Consider the following 19456-nt stretch of genomic DNA (forward strand, 5'->3'; position numbering starts at 1 on the left):
CAATCTCCTTTTGTGCAATTTACTGTGAAATGCTGCTGGAGGGTCAGCTATGAGTTGATTCTGATTCGAAGTTACATAAGAAAAACTACATCCATCGGCTTTGCAATAAGCTTCTAACACTAGGGCCTGACTGGAGAGCATTTTGTGTGGAAGTTAACGAGGGTATCACTTTTGGGTGACAATAGGATTCTGAAGTACTAAAGAGGACTTGGATTTGTATCTCACTTGGTTAGGGGAGCAGAGTTGAATGAGTTGTACTTGGATCTCACAGGACATGTGTGTATGTTTGTAACATAGAAATAATTGTTAGTTGCTGTGGTGGAGTAGGCGCTGACTCATAGCAACCTTATGTACAACAGAAGGATATGCTGCCAATCCTTCATCCATAAAATAAATGAGTGGAAATGCAGCTGTGTGTTGGACTCTTCTAAAAGAAATCCTGTTGGTGCTGTGGTTACGTTTCCAGGTTGTTAACAAAATGGTTGTAATTTAGAACTTCAGGAGACGACACAAAAGGATTTACAGCCTCCAATCCCACGGGACAGCCATTTGTCCTTTATGTTGCTGTCAGAATGTTTTGTTTTTTAAAATAATAGATTAGAGCTTTTAGAGATTACCTATCTGAGAAGAGTGAGAAATTTATCATCTGTGGGACCCTGGACAAATCTTTTTTTTTTTTTTTTTTGACAAATCTCTTAAGGCCCAATTCCCTCACCTGTCAAATAGAAAGTTAGGAAATGAATTTTCCTTAAGTGTTTTGGTCTTTGTTTGCTCATTTTTATTTGGATGTGGCCTCATTTTCCTTTCTTGTCCCATCTTAAGGACACCTGATTTGTTTATTGCTGTATTTATGAATGAAGTGCTTGGTTAATTAATCTTTAGGAACTATATGTGAAAATTTCAACTTATTTTTGATCCCAGATTCTCCCAAGTTTTATTCATTTGAAATTATTTTTTGCTCTTTTAGTTCAGGAAGCTTTAGGGCAGATCCAGCTTCCGGATGGTTCCTGTTCTTTCTGTACAGTAAGCAAAGCTGCTTCCACAGGTATTTCCTGTGGCAATTTAGGTTGACTTGATAAGGAAATTAATTTTTCAAAGATGTTTCTCATCTTTTTTGTGGGGTTCCATTATCCTGGGAGCAACCAAGGCTCAAGATAAATTAAATGAGGGTAGATTAAGCCAGAGGTGCCTGGGTGCACAAATCTCAGGCGGCGGAGTCTGATTGTAGTTTGGGGATGGGATAGATTTACCTAGTAAACCTGTATTTACCTTGCTTACTGGGTACTCCATCAGAAAAGAAACTTTGATTCTGTTGGAAGGTGCTGTGGGGTTGGAGGAGAGGCAAATGTGATATCTTGTAGCAGAATCTTTGATGAGGTGAACAAATAGGAAATTCCTGGGTGGGTTGGAACTTCCGATCTTTCAGTTAGCCGACCAGTGCCTAACCACTGTGCTACCAGGACTGCAAGTACTAGCTAAGTAATGTGGATTCCATGAAAAAATCTAATAGTCTGGAGAGCTTGAAAGCGGGCAGGGGGAGGAAGAGCTGCCAGGAAAGGGCGTGGCGGGGCCCTGGGCGAGAGGAAGCAGGCCCTGCAGCGGCTGCCTGGACAGAGTGCAGGCGAGGTGGCAGCGGGAAGCAGTGCCATGGCGAGGAGCATCCTGCGGGCCGATCCGATGGATAGACACACACGGCCAGCCCGAAGTGGAAAGAACAGTTTATGCTGTGCTTTATTAAAATGTGCATCATTCTTTTATTTTAAAATGTGCATCATTGTCTTCGTGCTCGGCGCGCGCGACCTCAGCGTGGTGGCCCGCAGCGGGCCTCGTCCCTGCTGTGCTCAGTGCACTCAGGTGGCGCGAGCCCGGGGGCTCCCGCCCATTGCCAGGTAGACGTCGATGGGTACGTGCAGCAGTGTCAGGCAGTGGCAACCCGGGCAGCGTCGAAGCGGCCTGGGGGTGGGTGGGTCGCAAAGCGGGTACTGAGGGCGGTGAGGGCACCTGTGGTTCCTGAGGCTCAGGAAAGGATGGGGAACTGTAGGGGGCGTGGCCGGGATGGAGAGGAGGATGGGGCGGGGCTTGGAGCGCTAGGATGGGGGCTGCGGAGCCCCCTACTGAGCGCTGGTGGTCTGCACCCGCGGGGTGGGTGGGTGCCGGGCTCACCTGACCGGGTTATGCTCCGTTGCTACCGGCTCTGGGCTGTCCTGGGACTCGGGGGCAGAGGCGGCAGCGGCGGTAAGGCCAGGGGAGTCTCCAGCCTCAATGGGGAATCTCCGACCTTGAGGGGGCTCCTGGGCGCTCATGTCCAGGCCCCGCGGCGCTCTGTGCGGGTAGTGGCGGTCAGATGGCTCCAGGGCCGCCGGGTGCCCCCTCCCAGTGCCTGCCCCTGGTGTTTTTGCTCACCTGCCGGAGGCCCAGGCCGAGGCCCGTGCTGGACTGGAAGCAGCTGCCGGAGCCCTGGCCAAGGGAGGACTCTCTGGTCTGGGCGGCGCTGGGCAGGTGTCTGCAGCGCGTCCTGGCTCAGGCGTCGAGGGGGAGGGCTGCATTGTGACCCTGGCCACGGAGCGCTGACCTCATAGAGCCCGTTCTTTCCGCTGGGGAACCCCTACTTGGGGTCGCCTCGCAGTTGGCGCGGAGGCAGGCTGGGGAGCTCTCGGGCCAGATGTGAAAGGCAAGCAGCCAGGGCAACCTGCACGGAGTGGCGTCCATGCAGAAGGTCCCAGTATTCCCAGCTGTACGCCCCCCCTCCCCCCCAGGCGGGGCCGCGACTCACTGCCTGGCAGCGGGGCGCTCATGTCTTAGCTGGTGATGGGCTTGGTGTCCAAGCCCGTAATGAGAGCAGGTAAGAGTACTGCTCATTTTGGCCAGGGGTCACACAGCATTTACATCACAATTGGGCCGCTGCTTAAAAATGTCCATCCCTCTCCCTCACCACCACCCGGGGCTGTGTCCAGTCGGAGAATGTTCTAGCGTTGGGGGCAGCTGCGGATGAAGTCCTTGGGGGGAAAAGAAGCAGGCCAAGGGCGATGGTGGAGTAGAGCTGCCTCTCTGAGGCAGCATGAGCTGAGAGGGTGATAGGAAGGAGGCACTAGACAGCATGGAGGACTTTCTGCTCTCCAATGGGTACCAGCTGGGCAAGACCATTGGGGAAGGGACCTACTCAAAAGTCAAAGAAGCATTTTCCAAAAAACACCAAAGAAAAGTGGCAATTAAAATTATAGACAAGATGGGAGGGCCAGAAGGTGAGCTGGGGCCCCTTTGTTGGAAGGGAGGGCTGGCTAAGGTGGGCGGGCATGTTTTCTCCAGCCAGAATTGTTCTCTCCTGGCCTTTAAAAGAAATCAATTCCAAACCCACTGCTATCTGGTTAGTTAAGATTCACAGTGGCCCTCAGGACAGAGCAGATTGCCATAGTGTTTGCAAGGATCCATCTTTTCATAGAAGCAAATTGCCTATTTTTGTTCTGTGGGGTGGCTGGAGATTTGAATCCACATCTTTCTGACTAGTGGCCTTAACTATGTGGCAGCACCACAGCTCCTCCAGGCCTTTAGTCTGGAACAAAGCAAGCTGGCCAGATAGCAGTCTTGGGTAATAGAGTAGGGAAGTGAGACTAAGGGCATCATGCCCTACAAAATCCAAGATTAAAGTGGCAGGACATGAAGGACCTTCAGAGACAGAAGCCGAGACCACACCTCTCCTATTCCAGAAGGGGATGAGCAGGGGAAGACAGGACTTGTGGGATGAACTGTGGGTCTGGAGGTAGCCTGGGAGGAGCTGGCTCACTACCCAATCACTACCCAATGGGTAAGTCAGGTCATAACTGAAGTTCAGTGTCACTAAGTCTCCAAAGCACTTTGACATCAGTGATGCCACAGGCTGCTCAGAACAGCCCGAGGTGGGCAGAGAGTAGATCCACTGAACATTCTTTACAAAGTTCAAGTGGCTAGACACATTTAAGACCATTAAAGGCAGCAAGTCAAGAACAAGACACAGACAGGGTGGGGAGGCAGACAGAAGTTGGAAAATGAGACAGGAGTGAGGAGTTAGAGCCTTCAAGATTTGATAGCCTATCTCTACCCTTGTTTCCTCAGAATTTATCCAGAGATTTCTGCCTCGGGAGCTCCAAATCGTCCGTACCCTGGACCACAAAAACATCATCCAGGTTTATGAGATGCTGGAGTCTGCTGATGGGAAAATCTACCTTGTGATGGAGCTGGCAGAGGGAGGGGATGTCTTTGACTGTGTGCTGAATGGGGGGCCACTGCCCGAGAGCCGGGCCAAAGCCCTCTTCCGTCAGATGGTTGAGGCCATTCGCTACTGCCATGGCTGTGGTGTGGCCCACCGAGACCTCAAGTGTGAGAACGCCTTACTGCAGGGCTTCAACCTAAAGCTGACAGACTTTGGCTTTGCCAAGGTGCTTCCCAAGTCACGACGGGAGCTGAGCCAGACCTTTTGCGGCAGCACAGCCTATGCTGCCCCAGAGGTGCTGCAGGGCATTCCTCATGACAGCAAGAAGGGTGACGTCTGGAGCATGGGCGTGGTCCTGTACGTCATGCTCTGTGCCAGTCTACCTTTTGATGACACAGATATCCCCAAAATGCTGTGGCAGCAGCAGAAGGGGGTGTCTTTCCCTACTCATCTGGGCATCTCAGCCGAATGCCAGGACTTGCTCAAGCGGCTCCTGGAACCAGACATGATTCTCCGGCCTTCCATTGAAGAAATTAGTTGGCATCCATGGCTAACAAGCAACTGATAAAAGCAAGTCCTCCCCAATAAAGCAGGGGGAGAAAGCAAACTCAAAAACCCGCTTCTAAGATGGTGATATATATTTTACACTCTAAGTTTACCTATTCTAAAATCTACCTACACCCTCCCTAGCCTTATTTCTCTTTCTTTAAAGATCTTCATGGAACCCAAGGGCTTCATTCAGACCTTTTATCAATCAAGGCTGACAAGTGATTTTCACACAGGTCTTTACAAAGTTAATTAAAAACAGACCCCAGAATCATGAACAAACAAACAATGCACACAGTGGGAAGGGAGCATAAAGATGACCAAGAGCAACTAACTGGAACCAGTGCAACTTCCTTTCCAAATAAAAGCAGAAGCGTTGGGAATGCAGAAATGGCCTTTGACTCCTTCTCTTGGTAAGAGGCCTGTGGGGCCAGGTCCCTTCCTCATCCCAAAGCCCACATTCTGGAATGAGGACACGGGACTTCCTCAGGACCCAGGCTGCCTGTCACTCCCTCCCCGCTCTGGGATGGAGGCCTTCCTGTGCACAGGGGGTATGTCCTGCCCTGGCTCTAGCGCAGTTATCCTGGGAGTAAGAACAGGTCCCCAGACACCTTCTAGCTTCTGTTTGATCTCTTTAATGCTGTTAATGGCAAGTCTGTAAAAGATTCAGGATAAAGTTTTTTTTCTTTTTTAATTATAAAACTAACAGCTGTTAGAATCTTCCCCCCTCCCCCCTTTTTTGTTTTCCTTGCTACAAAATACTCTGGGGAGATGCATTATAATTTAAAATATATAATATTGCACAACCAACCAAAAGGTTAATTAAACTAAAGAGACAATTACAAAGAGAGAAACCCCATCCCATCAAAATGATACAGCATTCTCTCCTTCCCACCCCTCACTGAAGGTCAGAAGTGAAGTGACCACTCCTTGGTATCCCTGACCAGGATCCCTTTAAATCAATGGTGAACACACCAGGTTATGTACAAGAATCACCAGAGCAACATAAAGCACCAGGGGCTCCAGGGATTCCTGTGGCCCCTCCCTCCTCCGCTGAAGAGGGGCAGCTTTACCAGCTTTACCAGAGTGGAGGGGGAGAGCCTGAGGCTGGGGCTGACTTCAGGAAGAAGAGCTTTTGCAGAAGCCTGACGTGAGGCAGAAGTTCACCGTTAGCACATTCCTTCGAGGAGCAGAAGGGCTGAGGTGGAAGTCGGGCTTTATGAGATCTGTAAGTACTCGGTTTTGATCACTGCTTTGTACCGCCGGTAGCTGGCTTATGTCCTAAGCTACAGGGAAGTCGATGTGGGTAGCTGGTTGGACAAGGTAATCCCACCAGGCAATGCACAGAAGGGCCTGAAGTGGCCGCCCCCTCCTTGGGGAGGGGAAGAAATGCAAGAACAAACTCTTGCAGGTGGCACAGCTGGGCTAAGGACTTGGGTGCAGTGGACATGAAGCCCTGGGAAAGGCCTGAGGACATAACCAAGGTTGGGCTGGATGAAAGGAATATAGGAACTTAGGGTTTGGTCTTTAGATTCTGAACCACAAGGAACCTCTCTAGGAATGGAAAAGGCTTGGGATGGAGAAGAGTCCCAAGAGGAAAATTTCCCAGAGCTGGAGGCCTCTTACTCACTGAGATGGGAGCCAAAACATGCTCTCCGTCCCCTTCTAGCCAGGGCAGGTGGCACAGCCTTCCTCACTTGCTCATGGACAGGCAGCGCTGTCTTAGCTTAATCCAAGAGACTGATGGGTGAGGCAGAAGGCTAGAGCTATCCTTTGGGACTGCCCAGCAGGAGTTTCCAGGTACACAGGGTGTTCAGCAGAAAAATGCAGGCTCTTCTGGTGAGAGGGGTAAGGTCTCCTCCCCTTTAGGTCATCCTATGATTGGCACAAGTCAAAGTTCCTGGTTGGATGCAGAGTGCCCCTTCCCAGGTGTGGGCAGAGGTCCCCTCTAGGTACCAAAGAGCCAGCAAGGCGCATCTGTGCCTCACACTCTGGTGGATAGAGGCGATTTGGGGGAACATTCTCAGTCAGTGTCTTCCAGGCCAGGCTGAGGTGAGCCAGGGAGGTGAGAGGCGCTGTGGGTGAGTGTGCTGCTCGCTCAGGCTCCTCATTCCCAGTCTTCCCATTCTGCATCTTCCAGCTGCAAATGGGAGGGGATAATGGGGAGCACAAACACATATTTAATTTCTTTAATTAATCCAAACTCATACAATCCCACTGCTGAGTAGGGCTACCTCCATTTTCCACAGCCCTGCCCTCTGCCTGAGGAGTGGGCCCGTTGTTCTGATTGTTTCAGACCCAGAGGGACTTCTTCCACCAGCACTGGACAATTCAAAAGAACGCTCTGCCAGGAGGAGGCAAGCTAGTCCACATCTTAAGGAGAACATGCTTCTTGCTAGGTGGTTGAGGCCACGACTCTGAGACACTATGATCAGAACCAAGAGGGGTACCGGGTATGCAGGGTCTTTAATCCTCTGGCCCACCAACCTTATTCTCTGAGTTTCCTCGGGGAACTTTCTCTTGCCTCACTTTTTACTTGTGTCCTGCTGTTAGATTATCCTGAATATGATGGGCAAGACCCCGTAAGATGATAGGGTGCCACTGAATTATGTGATGGTAGGAAACACGTAATTATTGTGTGATAGCAAAAGTAACACTAATGTGAATCAGCATCTGGGCTGCTAAGTGGCCTGGCCCTTATCATTGTCATTACATCTAGTCAAGTTAGAACTAACTCATAGCTGATCCTGCAGTGGGTGTTCAGAGGCTATATGGGAAAACTGTGCGTATCACATATTAGCTGTGAGCTTTAGACTGCTCCAGTACTTCTCATTCAGAACAACCAAGTCTTGGTTCTGGAATATAATGAAGAACAAGGATAATAAAGAGCCTTTGACTTTACTAAGTGGAATGGGTTTTGTGGTATTTCCTGTTGGTATTCACTGATGCTCACCAGGTCCAAGTACCAGGCCTGGCATGTCTATATGCTCACTGCAGTTTATAAAGTCTTACAATGATCAAGCCCGTATTTTAAATGAGGGAAGAGAGGCTCAGGTAAAGTGACTTGTCCTAGATCATACAGGTTTTTTGTCTCTATGGTCAGGAATCACCTTAGACACCACACCTGGGGACCATGAGTCAGAAGACTGGGGTACAGTTCTGGCATCTCTGTTTTTAAGTAGTTCTTTAGGTGATTTTAATACAGAAGTTTCCCATTTATTGACTCTCGAGCTGAGGAGAACTAAGATCTGCTAACAACTGTTTTAAGCTTGAGTGAGAGTCCTTGGCTTGGGACCTCAGACTGAAGGGCTCCACCCTGAGGGGATGCTTAGGTTTGCGGGAGTGGGGGAAAGAGGTCTCAGATCCTGGGACCGCTGAGCTTGCTTCACTATAGCTGACCAGGCCCACTCACCTCACCAGAGGCATCCACTTTGGAAAGAGCCATCTGCACCTCTTCTTCGGTCATGTCCAAGTCAAAATCCTTCTCCCAGTCCTCACTGATGTCTGTGCTTGAGCCTGGAACCACAGTTCATAGTATTAAAGGGAGGGAGGTGCAGGGAGAGGTATCTGAAGAGGGTGGGTTAGGGATAATGGCACTCTTTAAGGAGAGCCTGAGAGATAAAGGGCAAATCTTTATATTCTGTTTTCAGGCAAGCAGCTCAGTGATCCCATTTTTAGAAATCTGAGGCAAAATGTTAGACTTAGTCAAAGATTTGGCCAGAAGGAGATCCACTGTGGTGCTGTAACAGTGATGGAAACTCAAAACCAACTCAATCAGCAGGGAATTACTAAAATAAATGGGTAGTCACATGATGGAACATTTAAGTAACTTTTAAAAGTTAGGTTGTAGAACATCAATATACATGGTAAATGGTTTTAAACTACTCAGTAAGAACAAGCAAGTAACTGAACAGGAGAGAAGCTCCTTGTCCAAAGACTTTGCAGGAGTCACAGAAATCTCCCGGAAAAAATACCAACTTCCTTCCCTCCACTCAGAACATTCTACCTATGCTGATCTTGCTATTCCTTCAACATTAGGTGGCACATTCCCCACCTTGGAGCACTTATGTGGGTTGTTTCCAGCACCTGGAACTATCTTCCTCAGATATTCATATGGTTGACAACACAGAATACAGTCTGATTCAATTCTAGAAAAGGGAGCTCTGGTGGCTTAGTGGAAAGGAGTTGTGCTGCCAACACAAAGGCACACTGTTCAGATCCCACCAGCTGCTCTGAGAAAGAAATTCAGGACGATTTCCTCCCATGTAATTTGTAGCCTCTGAAAGTCCACTGGAGGCTTAGCTATGAGTTGGTTCTGACTTGACAGACCATTACAGCAACAACAACAACAGGTTGGAGGCTCCTCAAAGTACACAGTAGCCTCAACAATGGGCTTGAGCATGCCAGCGATTGTGGGGGTGGTGTGTGGTTGGGCAGTGCTTCCTTCTGCTGTATGGGGAGCTGCCATAAGTTGGAGGTGCCTGCTGACTGAGGGAAAATTAAAAACAAAATAATATAAAAAATAAAGTGACCTCGTTTCCGCCCATGAGATGGTTTAAACTTCCTCTTCCACTTGCTCTTCACATTCACCCAATTTCAGAGACCTTCCCCCAAACCCCTGCCCCCCGCAGCCCCTTTGTTCCTTATATAGTGTCTCACACTATCTCGCCTCAGCCTAGCTGCCAATGTGTGAGAGCATGTGTGGTCCTAGAAGCCAGCTGATCTGGGTTGAATTCCTATTCATTTATCTATTGTGCAGTCTTGGACAAATATCCTGGGCTTCAGTCTATTTGTCAAATAAGAATAAAACCACTCTGTTTGCAAAGAATCACCAAAGAAGCTTATTAGAATGCTGAGTTCTTCCCCACTCCAATCATTCAGATTGAGCAGGTCTAATGGCAGCCAAGGAGTACGCATTAGAAATAAGTACCTGGATGAGTCTAGGTAGACCGTGGCCCAGTGTGAAAAAAGGCACTATTAGGATTACAGAGAGGAGATAAAGCATATATACCCAGCCAGTTACCACTGAATAGTTTTTGTCTCATAGAAACCCTGTGTATTAGAGTTAGAACTTTCCTCCACAGAGTTTTCAAGGATTGATTTTTTTTTTTCAGAAGTGAATTACCAGAATTTTTTCAGACGCACCTCTAGGTAAATTCAAACCTTCAACCTTTTGGTTAAAAACAAGGCTATTAACTGCTGGTACCACCTAAGGACTCTATTATATATATATATATACACATACACATCAAACCAGAACCAAACAAATTGTCATCATGGTGGTGAAGTGAGGGCTCAAACTGAGGCCTGCCCCGCATCCACACCCTCACCAGGGCCCTGTCCCCCCTGACAGAAAGTGAGCAGGGTATCTCCTAGATCTTGGGGCAAAGTGCAGGCGGGAAGATGGTCTGTAAAGATAGTGACTACCCTGGGACCATGGGACATGGCGTGGCCACTGCCAAGAGACTGTGACGGACCTGGAAAGCAAGCTCTCCATGCTCCTCGATGTGACTATGAAAGGGAAAAGGAATCAATCTGTCTCCAACCTCCATCCTTCCTTTTAAGATTTATCCCATTAACTTTGTTCCCACAGGCCTCACCCTTGTTTTAGCCAAGATCCTGGCTAGGAACCCTCAGGGTAGCTCTTCTGCATCAAATCTCCAGCTCCTCCTTTTATATTTCTTGAATATAAGAAGAGCAGAAGAGCAGATGAGGAGCCTACCTGCCACTCCTCCACGGTCTCCCTTTGAAGCACCCAGCCTTCAATCCCTGCTATTTTGATCACCCTCTTTATTAGCTCAGTTCCAAATGGAGCCTAACTCTTCACTGGTCCATTTCACTCCCCCCTCATCCCTTTCCTTCCTCGGCTTGGAGCCCAAAAGCCATCATTCATGCTTCCTGTTCACACTTGAGCTCTTGCTTGCCTCTTTCTCTATGGATTTCACCTGGCTAAACTTGAACCTTGGTTAAAAACAACTCACCTGCTCTGGGCCTACATCTGAGCAACTGACTGTGTCTGGACAAGGATACACTGTTAACTTTATCACTAAAACGTAGACAGCTATCTCAGTGAGCCTTTAGGGCCAACCACCTGCAATCTTACTATCCTTGTGGGGTCCACCTACTCCCCCATTCTCTCTTGTCTCAAAAATTACTGAGTGGGTGATCAATCTCAATTTCCTACCAGCGAAGAGGAAACTGACTTAGATAATGTTATGTCACTTTCTCAAGGCAATGAATGCTCTAACCAAATTTTCCCTGGCTTGAGAAACTACTGTGAAATCATTAGCTCCATTTTTCAGATGTGCAGATAGAGACAGACAGATCTTAGTCACATGGCTTGTGAACAACATGGGATTTGAACTGAAGCCTGTCTCTGGAGCCTGAGCCCTTAGTCTTCATCCTCAATGCTTTTTGGTACCAAGTCCAAACTCCTGAATCTAGCTTAAGATTTTAAATTCTTAGGGGAGCTCTGGTGGCCTAGTGGCAAGGAGCTGCAACTACAATCCCAGTGGCTCACGGTTCGAATCCACCAGATGCTCTGCCGGGAAAAGGAGGGACAATCTCCTCCTGTACCAGTCAGATCTGATTTGACGGTACACTCACACAAAAATAATAAAAAAAAAAAAAAGATTTTAAATTCTTAAGTTCAATTAATGAGCCAAACCACTTATCCTTCCTGATACTGAGAAATGGAATTTGGACACCATGCCTTAAATGTTGTCCTATAACTTCTTCTATTCTGGAGTCTGGAGCCCCCCTCAGCCTGCACTATCATTCCTCGCACCTGTCCAAACTTTCCAACTCAGTATCTGTCTCTTCAGTGAAACACGTCTGGTGCCGAGATTCCTTCTTTCTCTGACCTCCTCCAGGGCCAGGTCTGCCCCATGCGTCATGCTTCATCATAAAGACTGAAGCCTTTGCCCCTCCCCACTCAGTGTCTCACAAAGAGAAAACAGGAGTCCCAACAGATGACCTCACTGAGTCAGAGTCAGAAGAAAGCACTGTTTTGGAAACTGGAAACCCTGTCATTTTTTACTGGGAGCAGGCAGTGTGAGGACGAGCCCGTTTCCCATACACTGAAGCAAACCAGTCCTTCTGGGAGCTGGCACGCCAGAGCTTACCTGCCAGACAAGCTCTGGGGCTGTGAGTGTCACTGAACGTTAGCAAAGAGGATGAGCGTGAGGGGCGGGAGGAGGCCTTCCAATCCTGCTCCTGGTGAGTAATTCTGGATATGGCAAAAATCCAACACTAGTGCTATTAATGGGAGAAGGATGGGCAATTTCCTCCCATGTGATTAACTGCCTCTGAAAACCCGGCAGGGGATCAACTACGGGTTGGTTCAAACTTGACAGTACACAACAACAATAATAACAACAACAGTGCTATTAAAGGATCGTCTTTTAATTTCAGGAGCTAAAGAGCTTTTCTTTTGACATAAAGTCAGGATCTCCAGTCTAAAACTGTTAACACAAGATGAGAAATTACAGCTCTGTTACCTAAGTTGAGTCACAGCAAGTTCCTGGGTGTTAGAGTGGTACAGGCTTGAAATTAGAGCAAGGACTGAATCTGGGCTTGCCACTTCCAGGCCATATAAATTTGATTAAGTTACTTAACAGTTCTGAGCCCCATTTTCTTCACTTATAAGGGTAATATCTCACTGGTTGTGAAATGTGAGAAATAAATGCACTATAACACACTTTGCATAGGACTTGACATAAAAAAAATTTTCAGAGTCTAAGACCCAATCAATTTTAAGATGTGTCCCGATTTCAAACAAGACAATCTTTTAACGGTTGATGTAGCTGTTCATCATTATAAAAATATGGAGCAAATCTGTTCTAAAGCCCTAACAAGAAACAAGGAGACCTGCCTTGTGAGGTGGTGACTCTCCCTTGTCCTGCTCCCGTACAATCCCGCCTCAGGGCTGCAGGCATACCTTTCTTTCCGTTGTTGGAGGGTGTGGACTTCCCACTGTCAGAGTTCAGCTCAAACACCCGTAAGTCTGTAGGCACCTCCTCCCTCAGAGTCTCTACTCTGGCTGGAGGCCTGGGTTCTGAGCCACTGGGGCGGCCAGCAGGGGTCAGGGGTTTGGTATGAGCTGGAGGAGGAGGTCCCGTCTCGCCCACATCCACAGCCAGGTCTTGTTCCTCCAAAGATGCCTCCTGCAGCTTCTGGGAGAGGTCCCTGGGCAGCATGGGTGCCTCAGGTGAGGTGGCAGGCTTGGCTATCTGTGTCACGAGGGAGATGCTTTCACTGCTCTCTGATGGAGTCACCTCTGCTGGAGTCTCAACAGGGGTCACTAGATTCTCTTCAGAAGGGCTCTGGGGTCCAGTTCTTCCTTCAGGAGATGTGGAAGTGCTGGTCACGGGGACCTTTGCCTCTTTTGGAGATGTGGGTGAAATGCCCACAAGCTCCTCTGTGGAGAGATAGGTAGGGGAAAGAGGGCACTGTACCCTAAAGGGCCTTGAGACATCCTTGGAGCTCTCTGAAGACAGACCTCAGATTCCTGCCAAAGTTTACTCTGCCTAAGACTAAAAATCATGTTTTCTCACCCTCCCTCCTTTCCTGTCTTAGCTCTTCTGTAGATACTCTGATTATCATAGTCTCTCCTACCTGTGGACTTTGCATATGCCTGGTGGTTTCCATTAGTGTAACCTAAGATGGTATTTCAGATTAGAAAGTTGGGACTCAAAGGTGAGTTTGTTTTGGGGGTCAGTTTGTGTTCTTGCTCTATTCTAGATGGATGATCTTGAGCAAGTCATTTCACTTTTTAAAAAATTACCTGCCTCATTCTTGAAAGAGAGATAATGGAGTTGTAAGAACTAGGAGTGGAAAGCTCTAGGTACAAGCTGGGTAAGTAATATAAACACTTAATGTGTTCATTGTTTGTTACGCAGGTGGCTCCACACATTGTTCTAAGCTGAGCTACCAGGTAGAGAGTGTTTAAGAAATCACCATAAGCCAGTGGCAGCAAACCTGGTGAGGCATTATGATTACAGGGCAGCTCGTTAAAAACAGTTTGACTCCTGGGGGGTGGGGGCAGCGCTGGGCAGGGAGAAAAGTGCAACAATGAATGAATGGAAATCCAAAATCTCTGTAAATGTTCATTAAAATTATTAAAAGAAAATAAAAAAAACCAAAAAACAAAAAACCCCAGTTTGACTCCTACAACTTAGCAACAAGACAGTAAAAATATGGATAAAGGACTAGAATAGGCATTTCATCAAAGAAGACAGAATGGCTACCATGCTCATAAGATGAATAAGATGATGCTTGGAAAGTCATTAGTCATCAGCGAAATGCAAATCAAAACCATAATGATTTACCATTTCACTCCATCTATTTCACAAGATGGTTATGACTGGAAAATGGAAAACAAGTGTTAGAAAAGAGGACAGAAAACTTCACCTTCACCCAACTGCTCATGGAATTGTAAAAATGGCAAAGAGTGTGGTGGCTCTTCAAACAGTTAAACATAAACTGCTATAGGACTCAGCGAGTTTATTTCTATGTATATTCTAAAAAAATCTTAAAGCAGCAACCTGGGTTCTCACATACCAATGTTCATTACAGAGCTGATCATAACAGCGAAAAGCTGCAAACAACCCATCTGTCCAGCAACAGATGATTGAATAAATAAAACATAGGGAGGGGTGTGTGTGCATATATAATACACAAACATCACTTTTCATACATAAAAATAATGGAGTATTACATAGCTATAGAGAAATGAAGTTTTGCTACATGGTACCACAAAGGTGACGCCGAAGTGAAATCAGTCAGACACAAAAGGACATATATTAAAAAAAAAACAAAATAAAAAAACCCCACACATACTGTTAAAATCCTGCTTATATAAATTATCTAGAATTGGCAAATGTATAGAGACCAAAGTTTATTAGTGGTTATACCAAGGGCAGAAAGGGGGAAGGAGGTGTTGTTTTCTGTTCTGGATGATGGAAAAATATGTAAGAGAATAGTGGTCATGGCTGCATAATTAATACCGCCGAATTGCATGTGTCAAAAATGTTGAAATGGTATATATAATTGTAGCATAAAAAGACAAAACACAACTTTGGCCTCATTCCCTAAGGAGTATAATTTAGAAGATGAGGAAGGGAGCCTGAATTTTCAAAAAGCTTCCTAAATTACTATATGGTAGCTAGTCCGTAGGCTGGCAGGGGACTTTGTCCAGTGACAAGTAATTTCTACACTTAGGCCCAGTCCTATAAAACATCACCCTTGTTAGTTCAATCAATCCTTAAATAAAAACTATACTCCTTTCTTATTATTCCCTGGGCCATCAAGTCCTTCTAGGTTTCAGAAAGCAAGGTCCAGCTAGTCTCCCAAGGTGGGCCCAGTCATTTACCCACCCCCTCTGATTACTTACCTTCGTCCTCCTCCCAGCCAGCCTCTTCTGAGATGGTCTGTTCTGCCCGCTGCTTCAGGGCATCTCTCCGGGCCTGTTCCTGAGTGTGGGGGAGCAGAGGACCAGGACAGTCAAGGCACCCTCTTCCCAGATCTTACCAGAATCTGGCACCCTGTGGTCCCTTTTTCCCCCTCACCAAAATTTAGCCCGCTTCCTCCCGAGCTGAGTGACGCACTCCCCAGCCTAGGCCAGCATACCTGCTCTAGTTGATGGACTTTATAGAAATAACGATGCCAGAATTCTGAATGGGAAACAGCTGCTGGGACCTGGAGGGAGGTGAGAGAGGGAATGAAAAGCTGGGAGTGGTCATGTGGGGTTTGTTCCCCACTGCTCTGGGTGTCAGAAACAGCATGTGGCTTAGCAGTGATTCAGAGTGCTTCCATCCCCACCTTCCTGGCCCACCTTGCTAAGGAGGGAGAAAGAACTGCCACCAGGCTTGATGACCCTTCCATCTTCTATCCTCTGACTGCCAGAAGCCTGAAAAGTTAGCTTCTCCCATATGGATTCTACTCCTCTGGTGCAGACAACCCCACAATAATGATGGACATGTACCCCACAATGTCCTAACACCGCAAGCCTGGGACTTGCCAAGGTTCTGCTGGGTGAAAACTCACCATCTTGGTGTAAAGGGCCCGGATGGAGGGGCTGCCTGCAATGAGCTCTGAGATCTGCCCCTTCTTCTCTTCTAAGCAGAACTGGGAAAGCCAAGCGTCAAACAATTCTGGGGGCCCTGCAGAGACAGACACTCATAGTCAGTGCCAAGCATGGAAAAGAAACACTAGGCCTATAGAACAAACCTAAAGCTGGACCTGAACAATGAGGAAGCTTAAGGTTTTTATCAAAGCTGTTTATCTCAGGGTAGGGGGTCAGAAGGGGTAAAGGAGTAGGTGGGCCTGAGAGTGGGGTGGGCCACATGAGCAAAGTCCAGCAGGGGCTGCAGCCTGAACTCCATCATATCCCAGCTCATTTTCAGCCCCCTGCACAAGGTTACTGAATTCCCCCTCAGTCCCCAGTGACCCCACTGTGCATTCTCCCATTCCCGTGTCTGTTCTGCAGTTCTGACCCTGTATGTACAGCCCTGCCTTCCTCATGCCACCCCACTCCTTCTGTGGCCTCTCATGTGACCTCTCTCTCACTCCTCTGGTGATTCCTTCTAAGTCTTCATGGACTTTTCATTTTCTTTTTGGTCCTTATCTATATTCTTCCCAGGATAATCTCCACTAAGCTCTGAGTTTTAACTTCTTTTTTTTTTTTAACTTCTCTTACCACTGACAAATTCCTCAGTCTCTTTGCAGTCCAGACTACTCTTCTAGACTCCAGATCCACCAGCCCAGGTGTTCCCTTGGACCCCTCTTTTGCACAAATGTTGCAAACCCAAAACGAGCCCTTTCCCTTCTCTCCATTCCAGATTATACATTTGGAAAACCTGAGGGCCATCCTAGCCTTCTCTTATCCACTCACTGTTGATTCTACCTCTGCATTCCATCTGCCTTTCTAGGTTTTGACTGGAGATTCCTGCCACAGCCTCCTCACTGGGCTTTTGTCTCTTCCTTCTCTATTTTTACTAAACAAACACTGCCCAAGGGCTGTTCATAAAGTGCAAATCTGATCGCTTCAGGGCTCAAGGCCCTTCAACAGGTTGTGTGAGGGTTTTTAAAAACCTAGATTCTACAGACAGGTTTCAAGGGTCAAAGAACTTCTATTCTGCATACAGAATTTGGTAAGCTTTAGTCCATAGGAAGTTCTGTTATTTTCAGCAGCTTTTAAAAAGTTTTAAACTAAAAAAAGGTTAAGAAATACCACTATTAGGACAAAATTCAGACTGCTTAATCCAGTATACAAAGTCCTTTACAGTCTGTTGCTCAGGCCCTTCGTACGCTCTGAACACGATCAGGCTTCCTTCAGTCCATTGTTACCAATCAGTCAGTGCTTCCTGTTCTTGCCAGGCCTTCACACATAGGGTCCCTTTGTTTGAACTACACCACTCCCCACTACTTAATATCTAATTCGGTGTTAAAATCCCAAGTCAAGCATCACCTCCTGCATTTCTAGGCTTTCAGGGTCATATCCTTCTGTTAGGTGCTTACTCTACTGTTTTATTCCCTGTTTTCTTCTCTCAACAAGTTCCTTAAAGGCTGGGCAGCGTTAAGGATTTGACACTTGTCTCATCTCTAGCTCCTATCATGGTTTTTAGTAAACAGGTGCTGAAGAGAAGGTAGGCAGGCAGAAAGGCTGAGAGGGCAACTGAATTGATGGGTTGAGGAAAAAGACTGGTAAAGCATCTGTAGACAAGGATAAAGACACCAGGATCCAAGGAGAAGAACCATTTGCCCACCCTACTGGGCATATGGTGCACACCAGCCCCACTGTGGACCCTCTATGTAGGTGCTTCCTAAGGCAAACAGGGCCCCCACACCAGACCCCTCTGGTATCCCTACTGTACAGATCCACCTCCCATTGCTGCCTCCTCACCATCTGGTTCATTGCAATAGGTTGCTGGGTCTGACTGCAGGCTATACAGGCGAGCCTAGGAGAGAGAGGAGAGAACATGAATTCTCGAGTTCTAGGCATACAAAGCATTCCCTATGTGTCAAGGTACCTGGTCAACCACAACACAGCTTTACCTCTAACCAGGTGGCCACCTGCTGCCAAACCCACAGGGCACCTGTTAATTGGCACTGCAACATAAGGAGTAAAAAAGTGGATGCAAGTCTCCACTCAGTGTTCTCTTTTTGGCAACTAAGAAAATACAAGGGCACTCTAGTAGTCTAGGGGGTAGGGGTGTGGTGCTGCCCACTCAAAAGCAGGTATTTGGAATCCAGCAGCTCCACAAGAGAAAGATGGGTCATCACCTGCGCAAATCTCTCTGGAAACCCACGGGGGTGGGGATGGGGGTGGGGGTGTGTGTTAGCTTTGAGTTGGTTCTGATTCCACAGCAGTATGTTTAGTTGGTTGAATAAAACAGAGTAGGTAGGCCACAGAATTGCAGTTTGGAAATACTTTTTAATTATGAGAAATCTGAAAAGTGTTAGTGAAAATATAATAATCAAGCCCAAATTTATAGGCAAATTTTCAAATTATGTAAGCTTCTCCTTCAATGAAAACTATCTGGAGTATCTTGATTTCATAGCTAGCTTGTCAATCCAATTATGAGCTGTGTTCCCACTAGTGCCACAGGGTGGCAAACTTGAGCTGAAAGCAGCAAGGTCCACCTTCCCGCCCCAGCACTGCCTCAAGCATATGCTAGCTGGCTGCACCAGAACTTCTCCAAGTAGACTGGGCTCTTTGGAATTTGGGTCATTGTTATTTTTTAAAATTAAGCAACATAAAAATATCATATTACTACTTAAACATTCAGTAAGTGGGTATGCCGATGCTGCAAAACATGCTTGAAAAGCCAGTACACTTGGAACGGAGATTCTGTGTGATAAAATGAAGTGTGGGAGAAATCCACTGCCCTGGTCATTGAAGGGAGCTAGGCTAGTGCAGCAGTTAATATGCTTGACTAATGACCAGAAGGTAAGCAGTTTGAACCCACCAGCTGCTTCATGAGGAAAAAATGAGTCAATCAGTTTCCTAAACAATTTATAGACTCAGAAACCTTCTGGGGCAGTTTTACTCTGTCCTCCAAGGTCACGATGAGTCAGAATCCACTTGGTGGCAAGAGGTTTGGCTTGGTTGTCAATTTAAGGGCTCTGAGGACACTTTCCATTTATGTTTACTGGACATAAATCTTAAATAACCCAGTGTAAAGAGGGTCCTTGTAAAGAGGGTCCTTCAATGATGCTTTCTACCGTAGCATTCTGTTACTGAAAGCAGAAAGGAATTCAAATGTGCACCATTAGGGAAACAACTGAATATGCTATATTCACTGTAGACTTTAAAGTTGTTAAATGATTAAAAAAAATGTTTAGTGTAGTTGTATTTTTAAAGTAAGCTACAAAAATGTATGTAATTAAGTGCAGTTTGAAAAATAAGTATAAAACCTACATTTTCTTTATTTTTATAAACTAAAAGAAAGAAATGTTTTATGCTAACGCAAAATAAGTGGTTCTTTTTGGGTGATGAAACTATGAGTTTAAAAATAATTACCTTTTCCTATGGAAAGAAGCCCCGAATAAGCAAAGCACTCCTTAAAAATAGAAAAAAATGTAGGAGGCATCTCTCTCCCTGATTTCAAATCCTACTACACTGCCGTGGTGGTTAAGACAGCATGGTACTGGTATAATGACAGACACATAGATCAATGGAATAGAACTGAGAATCCAGAAATCAGCCCATCTACCTATGGT

The 19456-nt window shown here is 46.7% G+C and overlaps 3 protein-coding genes across 6 annotated transcripts in view; 1 reads left to right on the plus strand and 2 right to left on the minus strand.

Moving 5' to 3' along the window:
- Positions 1-1850: 1850 nt before the first annotated feature.
- Positions 1851-2546, minus strand: FAM229A (family with sequence similarity 229, member A). Its single transcript, XM_006894965.1, has 3 exons — positions 2404-2546; positions 2164-2322; positions 1851-1953 (listed from the first exon to the last, which is right to left on the minus strand). Exons 1-3 carry the CDS (start codon positions 2544-2546, stop codon positions 1851-1853), a joined length of 405 nt encoding a protein of 134 aa, XP_006895027.1.
- Positions 2547-2671: 125 nt separating this feature from the next.
- On the plus strand, positions 2672-4812 carry TSSK3 (testis-specific serine kinase 3). The gene is made up of 2 exons (XM_006894966.1): positions 2672-3242; positions 4090-4812. Exons 1-2 carry the CDS (start codon positions 3098-3100, stop codon positions 4749-4751), a joined length of 807 nt encoding a protein of 268 aa, XP_006895028.1. The 5' UTR covers positions 2672-3097; the 3' UTR covers positions 4752-4812.
- A 1693-nt stretch (positions 4813-6505) lies between these two features.
- BSDC1 (BSD domain containing 1) overlaps positions 6506-19456 on the minus strand; it is a 24929-nt gene continuing 11978 nt past the window's right edge. For 2 of the 4 annotated variants that reach the window (XM_006894970.1, XM_006894969.1), the window contains 7 exons: positions 17637-17691; positions 15779-15894; positions 15362-15430; positions 15126-15204; positions 12672-13151; positions 8145-8248; positions 6506-6872 (listed from right to left, as the gene is read on the minus strand). In XM_006894970.1, the coding sequence (XP_006895032.1) occupies positions 6840-6872; positions 8145-8248; positions 12672-13151; positions 15126-15204; positions 15362-15430; positions 15779-15894; positions 17637-17691 (936 nt within the window). In that variant the 3' untranslated portion in view covers positions 6506-6839. The remainder of the gene's footprint in view (positions 6873-8144; positions 8249-12671; positions 13152-15125; positions 15205-15361; positions 15431-15778; positions 15895-17636; positions 17692-19456) is intronic. The other 2 variants (XM_006894968.1, XM_006894967.1) reach the window with 1 other exon arrangement.

This window comes from Elephantulus edwardii, unplaced genomic scaffold (genome assembly GCF_000299155.1).
Source record: "Elephantulus edwardii isolate Elephantulus edwardi_28Jun2011 unplaced genomic scaffold, EleEdw1.0 scaffold00152, whole genome shotgun sequence".
Taxonomy (NCBI): Eukaryota; Metazoa; Chordata; class Mammalia; order Macroscelidea; family Macroscelididae; genus Elephantulus; species Elephantulus edwardii.